A 17,338-nucleotide genomic window follows, 5' to 3' on the forward strand; every position below is an offset into this window, starting at 1 on the left:
GATGGTTGTGGTGTGGGGTGGTTAATAAAAGGTTTGCAAGCTCACACATGCAGCCAATGAAAATTGGTCTCTGCATCTTAAATTCTAGGGAAATTAGTCAATGCCTGGTGTACTTTACAATGGTGTAGATAGGATGGCAGAAGATAAATTCACTTTGAATTAGCATTGTTACATTTGAAGGTAAATATAGTACTTACAGCCTTTCAAGAAAACTCAAGCCTTCAAATGAACCATTTGGCAGTCCAGTGATCTTATTCCCGTTGAGAATTCTGTGGGGAGAAAAAAGTGAAATTGTAAAGACAAAAAAAAAAAAAAAAGACAAAAAAGTCATGTAAATTCTCATTGGATCTGCATAAACAGAAACTTTCTTCCCTTTTTATAGAAATTTGACTCAATTGTTCCAAAAGGATAAAAGGAGGTGCAGAGGTTATGCTTGGCATGTCCCGAAATAAATCAATTCATACAGCTTTAAAGGAACATAAGAACAAAACTGTTTATTTTACAATACAGGATATGATGAAATGAACTCCCTCCTTCATATTATATTAATTGCAGCGACTATATACCTAATTTGGGGAAACTAAGCTAGCACAAATCTCAAGTGACATGTATGGGCCTATACAAATTACAAACCCTTCCCTCCACAAATAAAACCACTTTAAAAACTAAAATGAGCCCATCTGTGGGTGACAACAACTTGCCAAATAGTTTCAGTCAGGTTGTGTCAAATTAGACTATTCACAACTGCTTAACTGCATATCCCCATAAACCAGTATATTTAGGATTTACACAGCACTCCCATGTAAAGAATAGGAGGACGGGGACAGAAAGCCAAGAGACTTCCTAATCAAAGAGTCTGAAACCAATAAAAATATCATTCTATAGACAGGTCTGCAGAGCTCACAAGAGATTACATCTTCCTAACGTGGTTGTCCACAACATAACTGACCAAAGTTTAGTAAATAAACCCTCATTAAAACACTATAAAACACCACTGTCAAAGAGTCACACCGATGTTCTGCTCTGTATAGATAAAAAATAATATATTATGTAAAAAATAAAAAATAGATTTATTAATGCCGACCAACAAGGCAACAAAGATAATCAACTTAAACCACATGGTAAACCTGTTATTATATTTGTAATTCCATATATTGCGAAGATTATGAAAATATATTAGAAGAAAATGCTAACGTTTTCTACTAATAGACCTAATAATTAAATATGCAGGCAGGATGGTGAATGGCTGTTGGGTTTCTGGCATGTGCGCGGCTTAGACATTTTTCCAACATGGAAATTATTACAAAAGCAGTAAGTCTCGAGGAAAAATATGAAACATAAAATAATATGGAAATCTAATTTATATTTTTTGGCAGAAATGACTCAAAAAAAAAAAAAAGAGTCACTATGAAGTGCTATTCAGAGGTCCTGTTCTGATTACTTTTTTTTTTTTTTTTTTATTGGTCCGGAAAAGTATGAGTGAACAGACTCGAAGCACATAAAACAAAAACTACCCACATATAAAAACAATGTCACCTGAAAATGGCGACGCATGTCTAACAACTGACCACAAGGTGCCATTTAGCCATGTGACCGATACCATCAGATTTTATATTTTCTTTATGTCTATTTCAATAAAAAAAAAATAATAATAATAAAAAAAAAATCTTACAAGTAAACAGTAAGAAGAGTCCATTTCATACAATTTTGAAGTACAGTATGGTATGAAGTGGAAGGAAAAGTTCAGAATATGAAAAAAAAGGGCAGAAAGCTTTGAAAAACTACAATAAGAAAACAAACATCCAGCTAGTCAAAGAAATCCCAAATCCAAACTGTCGAAACTTAAAAAAAAAAATACCCTTAAAAAAACAAAAAACCCTGCAACCATTTAGACTAATAGCCAAGATGTGCATATTGCAGAGTTAGAGAACTTTCCAAATACCGTAAGCTATCTTAGTCTAAATGTTGTGATTCAGATTTTATTTGGAGTTTAGTGAATAATCCTGACAGACTATGAAACAGTCGCAATCTCGGTGACTGGATAATTAACGTGGTCAAACGTTACAGGAAAACATGAGCAAGTCTGATTCATACCAAAGATAACTGGAGTAATATGCAAGCTCACGTGTCCAAATATTTAATTAACCCTTTAGTGATGGCCAATGTACAGGGTACGATACCAGTATTAAATGCTTTAATGATGGTTGACGTATGTATTACTGTCAACCATTCAAAATCATACAGATCCAAAATTCATTTTCTCCCCCTTTTAACCCCTATTTTAATTCAGTGGGTTTTGACCGTAGGGAAAAAATAAGGACTATTTTTCCTTAGGTATAGTCTTTCATTTAACAAAACTTGACAAACTTGACAAGACTTACGCAAGATGCTACCAAGGAGCTTGTCCATGCTCTAGTAATTTCCCGCATGGATTACTGTAACCCTCTCCTGATTGGTTTTCCCAAAAGCTGTATTGCCCCGCTACAGTCTATAATGAATGCTGCCGCCAGACTGATTTTCCTCTAGTCGGTCTTCTCACACCTCACCCCTCTGTCAGTCCTTACATTGGCTTCCTGTATCCTACAGGAGTTAATTCAAAGTGCTAACCCATACCTATAAAGCACTGAACAATTCTAGCCCCTCATATATCTCTTCACAGATCCATAGGTATGCCCCTCCTCGTTCCCACCTCCTGACCGCTGCTCGCACCCGAACGGCCAACTCGCGTTTGCAGGACCTCTCGCGGGCGGCTCCTTTCCTATGGAATAGCCTGCCTACCGCCATCAGACTCTCCCCTAGTCTTCAATCATTTAAGAAGTGCCTTAAAACCCATCTCTTTAGGAAAGCTTATGGCCTCCCAGAGTAACCTCTACCTTACATACCTGTCTCTTGCTCTCTCCTAAAGGGCAGCACTCTACTCTCTCCTCCAGCTCTTCTTCACTCCCACCTTATTTGATTGCCATTTCCTGTCCTAATGTGTTTTACACCCCACCTCCTATAGAATGTAAGCTCGTTTAAACAGGGTCCTCTTCAACCTATTGTTCCTGTAAGTTTTCTTGTAATTGTCCTATTTATAGTTTAATCCCCCCTCTAATAATATCGTAAAGCGCTACGGAATCTATTGGCGCTATATAAATGGCAATAATAATAATAATAACAGAATTTGTTAACAACAAAAGGTGACAGTCTCTTAAATGAACATTTAGAGGCTTGTTTGTGTGTTTACTATGTTTTTAACATACTAATGAATCATCTACTGAACTTAAAGGTTTTTATCATATTTGCATGTACCCCAATTCATTTATATATTAAACTTGGACAAAACATTGTAAGCATGTATTTGAGCAAGGACCTCTTCACCGCTTATATCTGTCAACTTTAGTTTTGCCTGTCAATTACATGTTGCTGCATAGTTACATAGGTTGAAAAGAGACATGTGTCCATCAAGTTCAGCCTTCCTCACATTTGTTTTTTGCGGGTGATCCAAAAGAAGGCAAAAAAACAAAAAACAGTTTGAAGCACTTCCAATTTTGCAACAAACTAGGAAAAAAAAAAAATCATTCTTGACCCCAGAATGGCAGTCAAGATTAAAGGACCACTATAGTGCCAGGAAAACATACTTGTTTTCCTGGCACTATAGTGCCCTGAGGGTGCCCCCACTCCCAGGGTCCCCCTCCCGCCCGGCTCTGGAAAGGGGAAAAGGGGTAAAACGTACCTTTTTCCAGCTCTGGGCGTGGAGCTCTCTGCCTCCGATCCTCCTCCGTTCCGCCCCGTCGGCTGAATGCGCACGCACGGCAAGAGCTGTGCGCGCATTCAGACGGTCGCATAGGAAAGCATTATCAATGCTTTCCTATGGACGCTTGCATGCTCTCACTGTGATTTTCACAGTGAGAATCACGCAAGCGCCTCTAGCGGCTGTCAATGAGACAGCCACTAGAGGATTTGGGGGAAGGCTTAACCCATTTAGAAACATAGCAGTTTCTCTGAAACTGCTATGTTTATAAAAAAAAATGGGTTAACCCTAGCTGGACCTGGCACCCAGACCACTTCATTAAGCTGAAGTGGTCTGGGTGCCTAGAGTGGTCCTTTAATCCTTGGATCAAGATGCTATTACCCTTCATAACCCCAATGTGTAAATATAAAGCACTGGGGAAATGTTTGTGATATACAAATGTTAATAATAATAAACATAATAGAAGCAACAACAATAAAATATGAAAGTGCTACATACTTTATTCAAAATATACATTACATGGAATAAAAATTTACACAGAATAAAATTCTATTGTAAATATTTATTCCCCCATCACACTCACACGAAACGTAGCAAAATAAAACAAAAATAGTCAGAAATGTAACAAATGTGTCGAGGCTTGCCATAGAACAACCTTAACCAGCTATTACATGCATGGTCTAGACTGCTAGCATGTCAGATCCACCAGATGAAATGAAAAAGGCACTAGTTCAGCTGTGGCAATCTTTAACACAATGACTACGGCGATGTTCAAAGAATAGACACTGAGCAAAAAGCTTTGATGTGGCTTGAAAGGAATACGAAAAGAAAACATAAGAACGAAAAGAAAAACAAACTCATGTCTTACATTTCGGAGATTTACTTAGACATTATTCAGGGATATAGTTTGTAGGTTTAGAGTAAAAATTGTCATTCACAAGTAGGCTTTATTTTAAGGAAAAGACTATGGGGGTCTACACTAAATGCAACCGATCAATAGTTGAATACTACATGATTGTTACAATTCAGCCGTTTTAACCCATTCGCTGTTACAATGTAAATATAGTTATTTGCAGTTCGTTTGCCTACATTTTGGTTGTCTGTTGAAATCTCCATAAGACCTGATTTGGCTATTTACAGAAAGGCAAATTGCAACTGGATTTCCTTTCTTCAGTTTTTCCATTTCCACGAAACCAAGGGAAAAAAAACTATAACACAAAGCCCCCTTAACATTATCCCCAACTCTCCAAACACTACAAAAATGCCCAAACTTAGAGGGCTACTAAAATGTTGATCACCACTTCTGCTTTTAGAGATGGTCTTGGAGAAGGGAAGTGTTTCTGCTTGGAACACTGCACATCCAGAGATATTTGCTGCTTTGTGACGGGGAGGGGGGGGGGGGGGGGGGACTACTTGCACATCTAGCATACATGACTTTGGCAGTCCAGAACTCTGTAAGTGTGACTATTCCTACATAGGCACGTAAAGGTGCTGGTAGCCAGGATGTGACCAGACATACAAGTAAGGAACTGAGACAAGATAACAAATATAGAGAAAGATTTAAAAAGAATGGATATGGAAAAAAACAATAACCAAAAGATTGTGATTAAAGATTACAGCTTTAAAATATTTTAAAAAAAACTGCTGTTTGTTTTGTTAGAATGCATGGTACATGCATAAACGGATGGAATGATTTGCATTGGACATCAAATCTCATTGGTAGCACTCCTTGGTCAATGAGCGACAAGGGGAGGAAGCAGAATCTGCTGTCCTCAGGTGTAAGAAATATGCTAATAGACCAGTGAATTACAGCAATATTGTTTTAATTGCAAAGCGCTGCGGCGCTTTATAAATAATAACATAATAATTTAGGTTTTGTTTCCCATCAAAACCAGATCAGTTAGAAAAAATAAATAAAAAATAAAGGACAATTGCAAAAAAGTGCATACTAATAGTTTTTTTTTGGAAATAACCTCACTTGTACTTTATATCAAACTAGCTATAAACAAAAGTTACAAATTGAAAGCATTTTCACAGCTTACTATATAAATTGTTTTCCATATTTCTATTGATACTTATAAAAAAAAAAAAAAGAAAAAACACACAAGAGGACTAATTACCAAGGGCCTTTAAAAGACACTAGGATGGTGGTACTGTGCAAGTGTAGCCAATAAGATGATGTGTTTATAGTGTGGTATCAAATACATACACAGGATTGGTGAGGAATGCGTTAACACACGAGTTCCTTTTGGAATATGCATGTAAGCAAATTATTGCACTGGTATATTATTACTTGGACCTAAATAATGAATATTTCACTAATTTTCCATATGACTAATAACCTATTCTCTATTGCTCACCATAAGTTTAATTTACCTAGTATTTGTGAAAAAGAAACAACTTTTAAATTATGCTGACACTGACAAAATATCTTTATAGCCATAGGTCAACAGTGATATGCGAGATTGCAAATAGTTTCAAAGGTCAAAGAGAACGTTTGTGGGTGCTACAAGTGATAACACGCTATAAAATAATTTTCAGAACACTATTTTCAGTATTGAAGGAATTCATACTGGACCCTGCAAGTGATTTGTGAGTATTAACTTTTCTATTGTATCTAGCTGAAATTTGTAGGGATCAAAAAAACAGGGTAAATAGAGAATTGTTTTGACCAACCTTAACCTCCGTTCACATAATGTATGTAAAGCACTTTCAAATCCTACTCCCACCTTCACTTCCTTTCTATCCTTCTGCTCCTAGCAGCTGGTGATGTCTCTCCTAACCCCGGTCCCCTCTCAACAAACTCAGCACATACTAACCCAAGGATCCACACTAATCTCATACCCATCTCATATTCCTCTAAATCCTCCTTCAATACTGCCCTCTGGAACGCACGCTCTGTTTGCAATATAACTAAATCCACTGCTGTCCATGACTTCTTCATCTCTCGTTCAATAGATTTACTAGCCTTAACAGAAACCTGGCTCTCCACCTCTGACACTGCTACCCCTGCATCTTTGTCCTTCGGTGGTCTCCAACTTACCCACAACCCAAGAAACTCTGAATGTAAAGGTGGTGGTGTTGGGTTTCTCCTCTCCCTTCACTGCTCTTTTATACCTCTTCCCACCCCCCCTTCCCTCTCTTTCCCGTCATTTGAAATACACTCAATTCGCCTTTTCAAACCCTTCTCTGCTAACATTGCTGTTATTTACCGTCCCCCTGGTTCCCCTCTTCTCTTCCTTGACCACTTTGCTGCCTGGCTACCCTATTTCCTCTCTTCTAACATTCCATCCCTAATTCTCGGGGACTTCAATATTCCTATAAACCCACCTTTGACCTCTGCAGCCACTAAACTACTTTCAATTACTTCCTCCCTCGGGCTATCGCAGTGGGCAAATTCTCCCACCCATGTAGCTGGCAATACCCTTGACCTAATCTTCACTTATGCATGTACAGTATCTAATATCTGCAACACTCCATATCCACTCTCTGATCACCACCTCTTATCATTTGCTCTCGAATACCCCCTCACCCAAAAACCTCAGCCTAACCCCCCTCAACTCAGGAGGGACCTTAATTCTCTTGATCTCCAACAGTTGTCAGCTGACATTGATTCACAACTGCTGTCCATCCCTTCCCTCCCCTGTCCTTCACGGGCCATCTCCATATATAACTCTACTCTTACATCTGCCTTGAACACTGCAGCGCCACTCCAAACAAGCACCTCGAGGAGGACCCGCCCCCAACCATGGCATACTAAATCAACGCGCTACCTGCAAAGATGCTCCCGTTGTGCTGAACGCTCCTGGAGGAAGTCTCGTACCCAATCAGACTTTCTCCATTATAGATTCATATTGTGTTCATACAGTGCAGCCCTTGCCCTTGCCAAACAGTCCTATGTTTCCTCTCTCATTAGTTCATGTTCCCGCAACCCCAGGCGTCTCTTTGACACCTTTAATTCTCTTCTTCGCCCTGCTGTGGCCACCCCCAAAACTAACCTTACTGCTGATAACTTTGCATGTTACTTCACTGACAAGATTGAACAGCTAAGGAAAGAATTCTCCCCTCCTTGCCTTTCTGTTTCTCAATCACACATAGATCATGCCGTTCCTACCCTTCAGACATTCTCCCCAGCTACTGACCAAGAGGTGGCTGCTCTTATTTGCTCCTCTCGCCCCACCACTTGCCCGCTCGATCCTGTCCCATCTCACCTTATCAGATCTCTCTCCACTTGTCTTGTGCCTTCTCTAACACACATCTTCAACTGCTCGCTCTCTTCTGGCATAGTCCCTGCTGACCTTAAACATGCCACTGTAGTACCTATACTAAAAAAACCATCCCTCGACCCATACACCCTCTCTAACTACCGTCCCATATCCCTGCTCCCTTTTTCCTCAAAGCTTCTGGAAAGACTTGTCTTTACCCGTGTGTCTCATTTCCTCAATTCCAACTCTCTCCTTGACCCCCTTCAATCTGGCTTCCGCCCTCTCCACTCTACAGAGACTGCCCTTATCAAAGTTACTAACGACCTAATCGCAGCTAAATCCAAAGGCCACTACTCCATACTAATTCTTCTTGACCTCTCAGCGGCCTTTGACACCGTTGATCATGCTCTCCTTCTTCAAACTCTTCAATCGCTTGGGCTCTGTGACTCTGTCCTCTCATGGTTTTCCTCTTATCTCTCCCAACGCTCATTCAGTGTCTCCTTTTCTAATGATACCTCCTCCCCTCGTCCTGTCTCGGTTGGAGTTCCCCAAGGCTCCGTCCTTGGTCCCCTTCTATTTTCTCTTTATACTGCCTCTCTTGGCAAACAACTTATTACCTCTTTTGGATTCCACTACCACTTGTACGCTGATGACACCCAGCTATATCTCTCCTCCCCGGACCACTCCCCTGCCGTCCTGCAACGTGTCACTGCTTGCCTTTCTTCCATCTCTGACTGGATGTCCTCCCGCTTTCTGAAACTCAATCTCTCTAAAACTGAACTCCTTGTCTTTCCTCCTCCTAATACTGATCCTCCTCTTTCGCACTCCTTCCAAGTTTGTGGTACCAACATCAGTCCATCCTTGCAAGCGCGCTGTCTTGGCGTCATTCTTGACTCTGGTCTCACCTTTGAGCCTCACATCCAGCATGTTGCCAAATCCTGTAGATTCCATCTTAAAAACATAGCCCGCATCCGCCCCTTTCTTGCACCAGATACTACCAAGGAGCTTGTCCATGCTCTAGTAATTTCCCGCATGGATTATTGTAACCCTCTCCTGATTGGTCTTCCCAATAGCCGTACTGCACCCCTACAGTCCGTAATGAACGCTGCTGCTAGATTGATTTTCCTCTCTAGTCGTTTCTCTCACACCTCACCCCTCTGCCAGTCCTTACATTGGCTTCCTGTATGCTATAGGAGTCAATTCAAGGTACTAACTCACACCTATAAAGCACTGAACAACTCTAGCCCCTCTTATATCTCCTCACAGATCCATAGGTATGTCCCTTCTCGGTCTCTCCGCTCTGCCCGTGACCACCTCCTGTCCGTTGTCCGCACTTGTACGGCCAACTCGCGCTTGCAGGACTTCTCGCGGGCGGCTCCCTTCCTATGGAATAGCCTGCCTACTGCCATCAGACTCTCCCCTAGTCTTGCATCTTTTAAGAAGTGCCTTAAAACCCATCTCTTTAGGAAAGCTTATGGCCTCCAAGACTAACCCCTACCTCACATACCTGTCTCTTGCCCTCTCCTAAAGGGCAGCCCACCTTATTTGATTGCAAATTCCTGTCCTAATGTGTTTTACACCCCGCCTCCTATAGAATGTAAGCTCGATTGAGCAGGGTCCTCTTCAACCTATTGTTACTGTAAGTTTATTTGTAATTGTCCCATTTATAGTTAAATCTCCTCTCATAATATTGTAAAGCGCTACGGAATCTGTTGGCGCTATATAAATGGCAATAATAATAATAATAATAATAATAATAAGCATTTGCTAACAATAATGAAATTGCTTCTCATATCTACAACTAATTAATATATCCAATCAAGGAATCCATGTGCTTATCTGCTTAGGAAACTATGCTTTCCTTAAAATACTCAACTTGTTCGTCAGTTAAAAGGGACGCACAACACCATTACCACTACAGCTTATCAAAATGATTATGGTAAAAAGTACAATGCTGCCATTTTTGTAGTTTGTAAAAGGGTTAAAACTCACCTTTTTACAGTGCTGTGCAGGGCTCCTAGGAAAGCATTGGATTGGCAGAGTTTGTCAATACTGATTATCTCCGCCAATAAGATGGGGTGGGGGTAGACTCAAACACCACCATGTCCAATCAATGCATCTCTATGGGGAAAGTTCAGCATCTTTCTGCAGAGCGAGCGTGGAGAAGCTCAACGTCAGCAGTGACCCAGGAAGCACCTCTAGTGGGTGTCTTAGGAGTGGCCACTAGAGGTATTCCAAGGCTGTAATGTAAACACTGCCTTTTCTCTGGAAATAAAGTGTTTTCATTAAAAAGACTCCAGGGACTGACTATACTCATCAGAACAACTACAATAAACTGTAGTTGATCTGGTCACTATAGTGTCCCTTTAACTCTGCTCCTGTGGCTCAGCTAACATAAAAGTGACAAAAAAAGTAGCAATTCAAATTTGGACAGTGCTAGAGATATGCTAGACCAGTATTCTCTGACACTCAAAGGTTTAGAGCCAACGTTCACTTCTGCATTAACTGAGCAAGAAGGCCTTTTTTTTTTTTTTTTTTTTTAAAGACCATCACTCAAGTGTTACAGTGGTACAGGATGCCAACAAGGGAAGTTAAAATCACAACTACCTGCACAGCACTGCAGTTACATATAGTGACAGCACCACTTTAAAAACCACTGACACCGAAAAATAACTAAAGTGAGAATGCAAAGTGAATTTCAAATATAAGGCCAAAGTAGCCGAACTGAAAACATAAGCTGACATGGAGAATATTTCCAGTTCAGCTACGTTGACCTTAAATTTGAAATTCACCTTCAATTCAATTTAAATTCGCACTTAATTGAGAATGTTCGTTCCTTACAAAAGAATAGAGTCTATCCAAAACCTCTAGATAAGATAGTGACATTTCTGGTTTTACACAAACCTGTAAATACTAGTATAGTGGTTTACTCAAAAATTGTCGTGAAATTTAAACCGGAAAATGTATCAATAAAAAAGGTCTTAATTGAGAATGTTGTAGATAATTTTCCATATGAGCCATCTTCTCATAAAATTGATTTTCAACTCACAATTCACTATTTAGTGAATAAGACCCAATTGTGTTTGCTAAGATGAAGAGCGGGTCAGAGGTAGGTTTAAGAAACACCTCTACTGCATTTCCACGATGACAGAAAAGGATCTTTAGGTTTTGCCAAATGGGGAGAGAGTTGCAATTAAATGCCACCACAGGATGCAATTTGTGTAACTAAAAATAAAATAGTTGCTTTAAACATGGCACATGGTATGTTGAAAAATGGCACAGCGCGCAGGGTATAGCACACTACCAATAATAAAAGAAGAGAACAGCCAAATGTGGAGGTGCCCTAACAGGCACAAAACGCGTCAGAACTTTTATTAATACTGTCCAATAAGTGTCAATTTGCTGTGCCACTTTTAATTCAATAAAGCAGCTACTTTTGTTAGACTAACTACATCCTGTGGTGACAAAGAATTGGCACACTTTCCCCCTTGGGATACAGACTGGATCCTTTTTGCTCATCTGCTTTCAGATTGAGAAAATGACTAATTCCTTTACTGTCATTCTGTGAGCACCAAATAGTCTTGTGCTTGCCCAGTAAATTTCTACATTTTGCATTTCCATAATGTTCTATACAGACATTACGTACTCATGAGCCCCTGTGCTCACAGGTAATCACAGGCCTAGACAAAAATGTTACTATGCATCGTCAAATATGTCCAGTTTATGTATAGTAAAAAGAAAATATATAAACACCATACTTCATAGCTCCAACCTATTTGAGGTGGTCTTATCACCAAAATGAAGGTGAGATGCCTTAACCATAAATGTGATCAACTCAACTTATCTCATTGTCCTATAGAATATTGTAATGACATTCAGATATATGCAATACTTACACAAAAAAATCTAAACTAGAAAAATATGAAGAGTGGAATTTTTTTTCTCTTCAATACGTTAAATACTAATAATATATGATTTTCACATCAGCAAACCACATTCATTAGTGTTTTCTCATTGGTAAAAATGTACATGAGATAAAGAGAAGCATGCTCACTAATTCCATATAGAAATCTATGGGAGGTCAGAGTTTGGCAGAGAAATCCCCACTATTTCCTGTTTTGCTTTTTTTTCTCTAAACATATACAGTAATCTGAAGAGGCGAATGCGCTCTCTAAGAAACCAAGTAAAACAGGTATGTATTTTTTACACATACACATAAATACACAACACTCTGCAAGCCATTCTATTGATCATGGTTTATTTGGTTTTAAGAATTCTAACTTTTGTTACAAATAACATTTTCATACAACATTACTCAACAGGTTATAAGCTAAAGTTTCAATATATGGGAAATCAAATTGAATTTCAAATTCTAGGTCAATAAATATAGCTGAGATTCTTTTTTCCAGATTGGTTAATTTGGAATAATTTCTAAATGTATTTTTTTAATTATTAATAATTCACACTTTAGTAAATATGGTGTACACAGGTCTCTTTTTCCACATGGTGCACCGTCAATTTAAAAAGTAAAAAATATTACTATACACACTCGACTAGTAATAGCTACACTATGTAGATAACGTGTCCTTTTCATATAATGCCTCTACTGTTACGAGGACCAGGCCCTGGGCATATATGGCAATTCTGGGACAACGTTCCATTCGTGGAACGTTCAGATAGAACGCTGCTTTGTGTTCTATAGTGATCGTTCCACGTTTACAAGGTTTCCCAGCATAGCCCCTTACACTGAACGTGCGATAATGATACATAGGGAATTCGCTGTCGGTGTACTCACAGGGTGCTGGTCCGGTTGGGCAGGGGTCCCAGCGGGAAGCTCCTGCCGGTGTCCAGGCTGTTGCAGACCACCCTCCCGGGCTCGGAGCTGGCCGCCTTGCCTGATCCCTTGGGCCTGCCGTCCTGCTTGCAGCCTGGGGGTAGAGCCGATACTCCGCCGGAGCCACGTCCATCGCCGTCGGTTAGCACGGCGGAGAGCAGGGCGCAGCCTAACAGCAGCAGCCCCGGCCCCCAGTAAGAGCAGGCCCCCATCCCGCGCTGCGCTCACTGCCTGCTCCGGCCTCGCTGTACGGGGTCTCCTCCTTCAGCCTCTCCGGCCGCCGCCTTCCGCCTGCCCGTGCTCTCCGCTCATTGCTCCAGGGCTGGGGATCTGCCGGTAGGTCCGGCTGTACGGGACCGTAACTGCGAGCGGGAGTGGGGGAGGGAGCGTCTGTGCTCAGCACGGAATCTGCACGGTGAGTGGGGGAGGGGGTCCGGTAATGGGGAGGGGGACACCTCAGCGAGTAGGGGTCCGTTCAACGTGGGGTCACTCCGGTGAATGGGGGAGGGTCTGTCTAGTGAGACAGGGGGGACACACAGATGAAGGGGGAGGGTCTGTTTTGCTATGGAGTGCGTGTGGAGCTCACAGTATGGGAGGTCTGTTTAGCTGCTGGTCACATTGTCTCACATTTACCCCGACGTTATAGTCAGTCTGTTCGGTGAGCACAGAGGAGATTATAGACCTTCCTCCTTCCCGGTAAACATGCCAGGTGCTGGAAGGGATTGCAAACCCCTCGCAGGGCAAGGGGCACCCAAACTACACACATTGGACAAAGGACTAGCAGACCCCCATCTAACTCTCTCTCACATACGATGGGGGGGGGCCTCTAGCAATCTTCAAGCATAGATCAAGGGGCTCACAAACCAATAGCACATAGCAGGAGACTCCCAGAACTGGCCTCGCACAAACAGTGCAGGGGGCTTGCTACTCTCACTGCATGCACACCCAGGATGGGGTTCTCCCAGAGTTCTCACTTCCAGGTCAGATATTTTACCTGAGCCCACAACCCCAGGTCTGGGCTCTCCCTGAGCCCGCACCCCCAGGTCTGGGCTCTCCCTGAGCCCGCACCCCCAGGTCTGGGCTCTCCCTGAGCCCGCACCCCCAGGTCTGGGCTCTCCCTGAGCCCGCACCCCCAGATCTGGGCTCTCCCTGAGCCCGCACCCCCAGGTCTGGGCTCTCCCTGAGCCCGCACCCCCAGGTCTGGGCTCTCCCTGAGCCCGCACCCCCAGGTCTGGGCTCTCCCTGAGCCCGCACCCCCAGGTCTGGGCTCTCCCTGAGCCCGCACCCCCAGGTCTGGGCTCTCCCTGAGCCCGCACCCCCAGTTTGTGTGTATCCCAGACCCGGCACATCCAGGTCAGCGTTCTGCCAGATCCCATACCGCCAGGTTGGCGTTGTCCCTGGGAAGCCCCACACAGGACTTAGAGGTGCCCAGTATACAGTGGATGAAGGAGGAGAGCGAGTGCAATTCATATACACAAGACAAGGAGTTCCCAAACCCTCACATAGACCAGTACAACCAGGGGATATTTATCAATGTGTTCTGAAAAGTGTCAGTTATGTTCTCTGATTACTTTGCTTCCATTTATAGGAAGTAATCAGAATTTGCCAGTTTTCTTTATTATTATTAGTATAATTGGTATTTATATATCGCCAACTTATCCCGCAACGCTTTACAATATTTTTAAAGGTGGAATTTTACCAAATATTACAGGAACAATAGGTAGATGGTAGATTCTCAGATGAGCTTAGAGTCTAGAGGAGTGGAGTATAAAGACATAATAGGAACAGCATTGAGGGGAACAGCAAAAAACAAGGTGGAAAAGTAGCAGAACTGGAAGTGAGAGTGGAGTATCCCTCTTTAAGAGAGAGCCAGAGACAGATTTGTGAAATAGAAGTTACTGTGGAAGGCCATAAGTATTTCTGAAAAGATGAGTTTTGAGGGACTTAAACAATTGAAGACTAGGAGAGAATCTGATGGGGGGTAGACAGGCTGTAGCCGTCCATGAAAAGTCCTGCAAGTGTGACTTAGCAGAAAGGGTAAGGACAGCACACAGGAGAAAGCCAGAGCGGAGAAACAGAGAATGGGCGTACCTACGAATCAATGAAGAAATGTAACGGCTAACGTTGTTTAAAGCTTTATTGGTAAGGGTTAGTATTTTGAATTGACCCCTATAGAATACAGGAAGCCATTTTAAGGATGTACAGAGGGGTGAGGTGTGAAAGGTGAGCCAGACTTTCCATTTTTCACAAATCACTAATTCAGAAAACTGCGAAGTTTATACGCTTAATAACAAAAGTGAGAATTCAAATTGAATTTACATTAAATAAAAAATATAATGTTAAGTTTCAGCCATACAGAAAGGAAAAAAAAACATAGCAGGAAAGTGTAATAAAAACATTTCAGCTAGCGGTTTGGGTCATAGGACAAAAAGTAAGGGGGCTAATGGGCACTAATGGGTACTTATATCAAAACAATTTCACAGTAAACACAAGCCAACTATTAAAGCAGATGTAGAGTCAAATAAGACCCAAATAGTATCCAACAAAGAGCCTTCAATACCATATTTCCTCTCTTTTAAGAAAGTCCTGCTGACCATCAAACGCTTTTATCTGCACCTAAACACAGGGACAACACAAACTCTCCTCAGTTTTTCACCTTGAACATGACGTTTTACATTTTTTCTTATATTGTCTGAAGACAATACAAAATAAAAAAATGTGGAGCAGCAACTAAAAGATTACAAAGATACATTTCAATCTCTCCAATTTGAAATTTATCTTTGTAATTTTTTAGTTGCTGCTCCACATTTTATTTTTATTTTTTTATTTTGTCAAACCTTTCTGCCATATCAAGCCTTATTTTATTTCTAGGCTTTTCAAACATATTTTTCAAATATTCCTGTGAAATAGATTCAAGGGACAACACACTTCCTGGAGATTTGGTTCTTGCATAGGAAAATCATGTTCTTCTTTGTCGTCTTTTAATCTTTTCATCACAAACTAATCAATCTCTCTTTTTATCTTGGATCTTGCATTCAGATCAGGCAAATAATAAAAAGTAATAAGTGATTTATTATTTTTTTTGTCTTCTTCCCCTTTATTTGTATTTTTTTAGAGGCCTTTTAGAGCCTTTTAAGAGGCCATTTTCTTTTCTTCTAAGGAAAAAAATCCTTCACTTCCTTCCTTCCTATTCTTTTCTTTTCCTTATCTTACCCATCTATATTCTTTTCTTCACCTATTTTATAAGTGGATTAATAACGATGCTCTTGCGTCAAATTATCCATTTGTCAAAGGAGTTGGAAATTAGCCAGCTTGTAAAGCTAGAACAGTATTCCTACTTAAAAATTCATATGTGTGATTTCTGCAGTCACTTATTAGGGAACCAAAGGCCTTCTCTGGGTCATACAAACAGAAGGAGATTGCTTTGCAGATCAAAATAGCTTCAGATGCAGCCCATTTCCTAAAGATAACACAGCTTGTTTGGCTTAATAATATCGCAGCTGTAATCTCAAAGAGACAAATCACGAAAATCAATTTCACATTTTGTTAAAAAAAATAAATGGCTTTTTATCCGAAGACAATGGACTTATTATTGACAAATAGAGTAGCCTACATAATATACGGAAATACAGTGTAGCGGACTGTGTTGTGCTACTCATCATGTCCCTGACCTTAATTGTTGCAGTATTTTACTCCATTTCCCACGGTCCGTTACACTTGTAGAAGAAACAAGTAACAAACTGTTGTAGCATTCATCTAGTTTTTCGGTAACAATCTACTTTGAACCAGTGTACCATTCAACAAACAAACAAAATACCGAACAACCAGGCCACCCCGGAGAGGAGGTGGCACTAATAAAACCCCTTATCGTTATTCACACTACCTTAATTGACAATCACACGAATGCACTGTGTATTCCCTGGGTGGCCACCATTCGGCATACGAACACATGGCGGCGGCCATCTTTCCATACGAACGAACCAGCGGTGTTTGGTCGTCGAGTGTCTGGAACCCAAATCGGACACTCGACCATACGAACACCGCAGTGTTCTGCTCCTGATACTGCGTGTCGTCCAGTTATTGGGAAAGGTGATGGGAAATTTGTGATTGAGGGCAAACTAACAATAGACACTGTTGGATTTTTTTGACGAATTCTAAAAGGTGGATACATACATCCACACTTAGACGCACAAATTTACAAATATGTATACAGGAACAAATAACTACACACATATCGGCGTGCAGCTTCTACTATGGTGCTGATGCCCTGATTTCTGCCTGCCAAAGCAATTAAATACTTCACTTCTCCTGTATGTGTAGCAGGCTTAACAACAGACGCCCTGGCTTTTTTTTTTTTTTTTTATAATTTAGATGCAGGTATTTGAGGACCACAGTTAACCTGTGCTGCCAGTCAGATATAAATTCTCCTGTCTTCTGTCTTTTGCCTTGGTGATCCCCCTTTGTTCTAACACTGCTTTAGTACCAGAGGAATGGCAATCCCTTGGTCCTCTATTATAGGTTGGGAGGCTATTCTAATCTTGTACTGATGTTGCCCTCTGGTCAGCT

At 41.1% G+C, this 17,338-nt stretch overlaps 2 protein-coding genes across 6 annotated transcripts in view; one reads left to right on the forward strand and one right to left on the reverse strand.

Moving 5' to 3' along the window:
* Window positions 1-12,990, reverse strand: part of ADGRA3 (adhesion G protein-coupled receptor A3) — a 53,891-nt gene extending 40,901 nt beyond the window's left edge. Inside the window, exons 1-2 of the mRNA XM_063457831.1 lie at window positions 12,734-12,990; window positions 198-269 (exon numbers count right to left, since the gene is read on the reverse strand). Coding sequence (XP_063313901.1) covers window positions 198-269; window positions 12,734-12,984 — 323 coding nt within the window. The 5' untranslated portion in view covers window positions 12,985-12,990. The remainder of the gene's footprint in view (window positions 1-197; window positions 270-12,733) is intronic.
* LOC134614247 (cytosolic beta-glucosidase-like) overlaps window positions 12,063-17,338 on the forward strand; it is a 54,852-nt gene continuing 49,576 nt past the window's right edge. For 2 of the 5 annotated variants that reach the window (XM_063457833.1, XM_063457832.1), the window contains exon 1: window positions 12,063-12,130. The gene's annotated coding sequence lies outside the window, so the exon portion shown is untranslated. Of the gene's footprint in view, window positions 12,131-13,021; window positions 13,109-13,143; window positions 13,188-13,338; window positions 13,431-17,338 lie in introns of those variants that run through there. The other 3 variants (XM_063457835.1, XM_063457836.1, XM_063457834.1) reach the window with 3 other exon arrangements.

The sequence above is a fragment of the Pelobates fuscus genome, chromosome 6 (assembly GCF_036172605.1).
Source record: "Pelobates fuscus isolate aPelFus1 chromosome 6, aPelFus1.pri, whole genome shotgun sequence".
In the NCBI taxonomy this organism is placed as follows: Eukaryota; Metazoa; Chordata; class Amphibia; order Anura; family Pelobatidae; genus Pelobates; species Pelobates fuscus.